Source organism: Lolium perenne, chromosome 6 (assembly GCF_019359855.2).
Source record: "Lolium perenne isolate Kyuss_39 chromosome 6, Kyuss_2.0, whole genome shotgun sequence".
Lineage (NCBI taxonomy): Eukaryota > Viridiplantae > Streptophyta > Magnoliopsida > Poales > Poaceae > Lolium > Lolium perenne.
This window is the reverse complement of record NC_067249.2, coordinates 201,140,833-201,148,346: the sequence shown is the minus strand read 5'-3', so window position 1 is coordinate 201,148,346 and position 7,514 is coordinate 201,140,833. Positions and strand designations below refer to the sequence as shown.

The window sequence follows — 7,514 nt, the reverse complement described above, 5'->3', positions numbered from 1 at the left end:
ATCTATAAGTCGCTAAAGATATCCCGCCGCAACGCGCGGGGTATCATCTAGTTTTAGAAATAACTAGACCATGGACCTACCGCAGCTCTATTAAAATAACTAGATCATGGAGTAAATTGTTTCTTTGGCCTTTGAAGCACACCAGACTACTGCAGCTGCAGCAATAACCACCGGCCTGAAGACTCGTAGATAAGCAACTCGGAGAAGGCGAACACCATAACATCGAATAAGAGAAGGCAAAACCAAACTCTAACATATTCATGCATCATTCAGAATGAAACTTCGGTCATTTTCATTTTCATTTTCAGTAGCAATGGAATGGCAAGAGATATTTTGGCTTATTTCACAATGCCAAATTGATTTTGCATCCAGTTCTTTTTATCATCTCTGACATAACATGTACACATGATTGACTTTATCACAATGCCAATTTGATAAATACTCCTGTATATTTGTGTAGAAAATCACATCGCTGGCCCTGTGCTGTTATCACATTATCATCGAATCTGATGCTGGGTTGCTAGTTGAGCATTTGCAGTTGCTTGCAAGGGTGTTTGTTTCATGGTGTTTGCTTGCAGGAGTATTATTGTTCAAAGCTAATCAAGGGTAATTGTACTTTTAATGTTTCAGTGACTAAAAAGAATGGCTCAACATAAATTACCCAATCACTTGGACAATTTTTCAGCAGAAAAGGGACTTACAGAAACATTGGAAGTGTGGTTCGAGCAATAACTACTCTTGCTTTTTCAGATAAAAATTCAGCACTGGGCCTGGGAGTATACCTGCATCATCATCGGGAGGAGCAGTATCTTGTTCTTGAAGTATTATGAACGCTAGCAAGCTTTCTAGTGTAGACGTAACCTTATATCATGCCACAACATGTTTCAGATTTATAGGTTACACAAACCAAATACAAAACAAATGAACGGCAGTGCATTTTACAACGATCTTTCTCTTGTCTCTTGACACATCAATTACCGGTAGCAAATCCTCACTTTAACTTTGTCATGGTCTTGAGTGCAGATTATTTTTTCGTAATCGTCACGATAGAAGTCAATATCACCTTGGAAGGAGATGGTACAACCCTGATCATCATGATCTTGATTCGTTGAAACGAACAGCTTCAACTTGATTGTCAGGAGAGGCTTCAAGTATATCGGAACAACAGCCCACTCACGCGACAGTGGAAGTTTGCCATCGATAACCTCTGCTTTGTCCTCTTTTCCGCGACAAAAGAGCACGACACTCTCGCGGCCATAGAGTTGGTGGCATGCAGCAATTTCACCATAGACATGGTAGATGCTGCCGCTGGATATGAGATCGAGGGTAACGTACACATGGGCCTGGACAGCAGTGTGCATCGGCAAGAAAGTCACCGCTATTCTCCTGCCGCGTCCGGTCGAGATGATGTGGGTTTCATCCCTGCCGCACGTGTAAGGGTCCATTATGTAGGAGAAGCATCCTATATCATCATCTTTCCTGTTGTCATTCTTTGGGATATGAATCCTAATAAAGAAGCGGTCGGCGATGGCCACGCCTTCTGAGTGGAGTATCAAGTTACCCTGCACACACGGATACCGTCAATGGGACAATACGATTCAAAAGGAGGATATATACGGAGAACAAAAGATAAAAGATACTATACTAATATCACATGAATGGATGTATACCTGTGAATCAAGGTTGCGACAAGTTTCTCCTGTTTGTGAGGAGCATGAGTATTCAGAGAAATCGTTGAAGGCAAGAAAGGTGCCTAGGAAGGGGAAGTGAGGACGCACAGCCAGCAGCTCTACCAGGCGCCGAGAATTGCATCTCGCCATCCGTGTGTTGTCGCCATCTTCATCGTAATCAGGGACTTGGAAACTCGGTGGTGGGCAAGTTCGATCAATGTCGTCGTCGAGGTCGTGGAAGTTGTCGGCTGGGCAATAGCTGTCGAGATCTTCGTCGTAGTAGTAGCCGTCCCTTTGCAGTTGTTGGATGAGGCTTTCTTCATCAACAGCAGCAGCAGCAATAGTTACGTTTTCTGCCAGTAGTTTAAAAAGAGTTACGTTTTCTGCTGCCGCTCCCGCTCCCGCTAACTTGACGGCATCACTGACGGTTTCTCCTCCCGTTCCGGTTCCCGTTCCTGACCTTGCCGTTGCTCTACTGGAAAGAAGTCGTCGAAGGATATCTCTAGTCCAGCCATGAAGAATTCTACCGGGCTCGGAGATACATGCCTGTTTAATTGAGAGAGGGATAGTGCTGTACTTTCAAAAGGAGAGAGATAATAACAGTAATGACAATACATCCATCCATCCATCCATCTAGCTAGTAGTACAACGATCGGGTAAAAGCTATTTAGACTAGCTAGCAGAATCAAAAAAAAAAAAAAAAAAAGCGGATGCAGATGTCGTAATTGTAATATACTAATATATACCTGCAGATCGCACAAGATGGCGCTCAGAGATGATTTTTGGGGCTGCCCTCCGGCGGCAACGCTCGGCGCCATGCTAGTCTCAAGTCCTTCGTTTTGTATTCACAACTATTTACTTTTTTTGGATGATGCAATAAAAGGCTTTGTGCATCCTTTGGATGCAGAGGCCGGGGACTTCCCCCATTTCTAAAAAAAAAGCAGACGCTGACAATTAATAATACCGGAGAGGCACGCCCAAACCTAGCCTCGCTCGGCTTGGGCGTTCATCTTGCCGTTTCCTACTATATATAGTGGTGAAGATGAACTTGGCACCCACGTCTTCCTCTGCTAAGCTGAGGCGTTGCCGGCACAGTCCTCGTTTATTCCTTTTGGGCACGTAATCGCCGGCGTTTACGCCCTTGAACTGCACTGCACTGCAGGTAATTTGTCACCTCGAGACTGAGTGTCGCTGTCCTCTCTACTAAGCATCTCGACCAGCCTCGATCCGTCGCCACTCGCCAGCACCATCCGGCAGCCGCACCACCCTGCATTGCTTGTTCCCTTAGCCCGCCAAACCACACACGCCACTAGTAGCTAGCAGCGCCCTCGCCGCACAATCTGCCTAACTCTAATAGAACTCGTAAATGCTGTCGGAACTAAACTATTTCGGTGAATTTACGGGTTCAGGCTGAATGCTTCGTAGAACAGAGTCTGAATCGGTCGGCCCGTAAAAGTTTCTTGGGGGTCCGAGAAATGCGAGGCTTGCCCCGTATTTATACAGGCCCCGGAGTGGAGTGGGGTTCCAAAACCCTACTCCTCGTTGATAGCGTGTATACACACGTCCGTTGGGAACCCCAAGAGGAAGGTGTGATGCGTACAGCAGCAAGTTTTCCCTCAGTAAGAAACCAAGGTTTATCGAACCAGTAGGAGCCAAGAAGCACGTTAAAGGTTGATGGCGGCGAAATGTAGTGCGGCGCAACACCAGGGATTCCGGCGCCAACGTGGAACCTGCACAACACAACCAAAGTACTTTGCCCCAACGAAACAGTGAGGTTGTCAATCTCACCGGCTTGCTGTAACAAAGGATTAGATGTATAGTGTGGATGATAATTGTTTGCAGAAAACAGTAGAATAAGTATTGCAGTAGATCGTATTCGATTAAAAGAATGGACCGGGGTCCACAGTTCACTAGAGGTGTCTCTCCCATAAGATAAATAGCATGTTGGGTGAACAAATTACAGTTGGGCAATTGACAAATAAAGAGAGCATGACAATGCACATACATGATATGATGAATATTGTGAGATTTAATTGGGCATTACGACAAAGTACATAGACCACTATCCAGCATGCATCTATGCCTAAAAAGTCCACCTTCAGGTTATCATCCGAACCCCTTCCAGTATTAAGTTGCAAACAACAGACAATTGCATTAAGTATGGTGCGTAATGTAATCAATAACTACATCCTCGGACATAGCATCAATGTTTTATCCCTAGTGGCAACAGCACATCCACAACCTTAGAACTTTCTGTCACTGTCCCAGATTTAATGGAGGCATGAACCCACTATCGAGCATAAATACTCCCTCTTGGAGTTAAGAGCAAAAACTTGGCCAGAGCCTCTACTAATAACGGAGAGCATGCAAGATCATAAACAACACATAGGTAATAGATTGATAATCAACATAACATAGTATTCTCTATCCATCGGATCCCAACAAACACAACATATAGCATTACAGATAGATGATCTTGATCATGTTAGGCAGCTCACAAGATCCGACAATGAAGCACATAAGGAGAAGACGACCATCTAGCTACTGCTATGGACCCATAGTCCAGGGATGAACTACTCACTCATCACTCCGGAGGCGACCATGGCGGTGAAGAGTCCTCCGGGAGATGATTCCCCTCTCCGGCAGGGTGCCGGAGGCGATCTCCTGAATCCCCCGAGATGGGATTGGCGGCGGCGGCGTCTCTGAAAGGTTTCCGTATCGTGGCTCTCGGTACTGGGGCTATTATCGACGGAGGCTTAAGTAGGCGAAGAGGTAGGTCAAGGGGCGTCACGAGGGGCCCAGATGGTAGGGCCGCGCGGCCAGGGGCCAGGCCGCGCCGCCCTATCATCTGGCCACCTCGTGGCCCCACTTCGTTTCATCTTCGGACTTCTGGAAGCTTCGTGGAAAAATAGGACCCTGGGCGTTGATTTCGTCCAATTCCGAGAATATTTCCTTACTAGGATTTCTGAAACCAAAAACAGCAGAAAACAGCAACTGGCTCTTCGGCATCTCGTTAATAGGTTAGTGCCGGAAAATGCATAAATATGACATATAATGTGTATAAACATGTGGATATCATCAATAATGTGGCATGGAACCTAAGAAATTATCGATACGTCGGAGACGTATCAGCATCCCCAAGCTTAGTTCCTGCTCGTCCCGAGCAGGTAAACGATAACAAAGATAATTTCTGGAGTGACATGCCATCATAACCTTGATCATACTATTGTAAGCATATGTAATGAATGCAGCGATCAAAACAATGTAGATGACATGCGTGTACAATTGAATCATAAAGCAAAGACTTTTCATGAATAGTACTTAAAGACAAGCATCAATAAGTCTTGCATAAGAGTTAACTCATAAAGCAATAATTCAAAGTAAAGGTATTGAAGCAACACAAAGGAAGATGAAGTTTCAGCGGTTGCTTTCAACTTGTAACATGTATATCTCATGGATATTGTCAACATAGAGTAATATAACAAGTGCAATATGCAAGTATGTAGGAATCAATGCACAGTTCACACAAGTGTTTGCTTCTTGAGGTGGAGAGAGATAGGTGAACTGACTCAACATAAAAGTAAAAGAAAGGTCCTTCAAAGAGGAAAGCATCGATTGCTATATTTGTGCTAGAGCTTTGATTTTGAAAACAAGAAACAATTTTGTCAACGGTAGTAATAAAGCATATGTGTTATGTAAATTATATCCTACAAGTTGCAAGCCTCATGCATAGTATACTAATAGTGCCCGCACCTTGTCCTAATTAGCTCGGATTACCTGGATTATCATCGCAATGCACATGTTTTAACCAAGTGTCACAAAGGGGTCCCTCTATGCCGCCTGTACAAAGGTCTAAGGAGAAAGCTCGCATTGGATTTCTCGCTTTTGATTATTCTCAACTTAGACATCCATACCGGGACAACATAGACAACAGATAATGGACTCCTCTTTTATGCATAAGCATTCAACAATTATTAATTTTCTCATATGAGATTGAGGATATTTGTCCAAAACTGAAACTTCCACCATGGATCATGGCTTTAGTTAGCGGCCCAATGTTCTTCTCTAACATTATGCATGCTCTAACCATTTTAGTGGTAAATCTCCCTTACTTCAGACAAGACTAACATGCATAGCAACTCACATGATATTCAACAAAGAGTAGTTGATGGCGTCCCCAGGAACATGGTTATCGCACAACAAGCAACTTAATAAGAGATAAAGTGCATAAGTACATATTCAATACCACAATAGTTTTTAAGCTATTTGTCCCATGAGCTATATATTGTAAAGGTGAAGAATGGAAATTTTAAAGGTAGCACTCAAGCAATTTACTTTGGAATGGTGGAGAAATACCATGTAGTAGGTAGGTATGGTGGACACAAATGGCATAGTGGTTGGCTCAAGGATTTTGGATGTATAAGAAGTATTCCCTCTCGATACAAGGTTTAGGGTAGCAAGGTTATTTGAAACAAACACAAGGATGAAGCGGTGCAGCAAAACTCACATAAAAGACATATTGTAAACATTATAAGACTCTACACCGTCTTCCTTGTTGTTCAAACTCAATACTAGAAATTATCTAGACTTTAGAGAGACCAATTATGCAAACCAAATTTTAGCATGCTCTATGTATTTCTTCATTAATAGGTGCAAAGTATATGATGCAAGAGCTTAAACATCAGCACAACAATTGCCAAGTATCACATTATCCAAGACATTTTAGCAACTACTACATGTATCATTTTCCAATTCCAACCATATAACAATTTAACGAAGAAGAAACTTTCGCCATGAATACTATGAGTAGAGCCTAAGGACATATGTGTCCATATGCAACAGCGGAGCGTGTCTCTCTCCCACACAAAGAATGATAGGATCCATTTTATTCAAACAAAACAAAAACAAAAACAACCCGACGCTCCAAGCAAAGTACATAAGATGTGATGGAATAAAAATATAGTTTCAGGGGAGGAACCTGATAATGTTGTCGATGAAGAAGGGGATGCCTTGGGCATCCCCAAGCTTAGACGCTTGAGTCTTCTTGATATATGCAGGGGTGAACCACCGGGGCATCCCCAAGCTTAGAGCTTTCACTCTCCTTGATCATATTGTATCATCTCCCTCTCTTGATCCTTGAAAACTTCCTCCACACCAAACTCAAAACAACTCATTAGAGGGTTAGTGCACAATTAAAATTTACATATTCAGAGGTGATACAATCATTCTTTACACTTCTGGACATTGCACAAAGCTACTGAAAGTCAATGGAATCGAAAAATTCATCTAGCATGGCAAAACAGGCAATGCGAAATAAAAGGCAGAATCTGTCAAAACAGAACAGTTCGTAAAGACGTATTTTTAAGAGGCACCAGACTTGCTCAGATGAGAAAACTTAAAACTAATGAAAGTTGCGTACATATCTGAGGATCACTCACGTAAATTGGCATAATTTTCTGAGTTACCTACAGAGAATTAGGCCCAGATTCGTGACAGCAAAGAAAATCTGTTACTGCGCAGTAATCCAAATCTAGTATCATCCTTCTATTAGAGACTTTACTTGGCACAACAATGCAATAAAACTAAGATAAGAAGAGGTTGCTACAGTAGTAACAACTTCCAAGACTCAAATATAAAACAAAAGTACTGTAGTAAAAACATGGGTTGTCTCCCATAAGCGCTTTTCTTTAACGCCTTTCAGCTAGGCGCAGAAAGTGTGTATCAAGTATTATCAAGAGATGAAGCATCAGCATCATAATTTGTTCTAATAATAGAATCAAAAGGTAACTTCATTCTCTTTCTAGGGAAGTGTTCCATACCTTTCTTGAGAGGAAATTGATATTT

The 7,514-nt window shown here is 42.6% G+C and overlaps 1 protein-coding gene across 1 annotated transcript; it reads right to left on the bottom strand.

Annotated features, from left to right (window-relative positions):
- Positions 1–536: 536 nt before the first annotated feature.
- LOC127309377 (uncharacterized) lies at positions 537–2,488 on the bottom strand. The gene is made up of 3 exons (XM_051340250.2): positions 2,417–2,488; positions 1,671–2,246; positions 537–1,562 (listed from the first exon to the last, which is right to left on the bottom strand). The coding sequence occupies exons 1-3, from the start codon at positions 2,486–2,488 to the stop codon at positions 975–977; spliced, it is 1,236 nt and encodes a 411-aa protein (XP_051196210.2). The 3' UTR covers positions 537–974.
- Between the last annotated feature and the right edge of the window lie 5,026 nt (positions 2,489–7,514).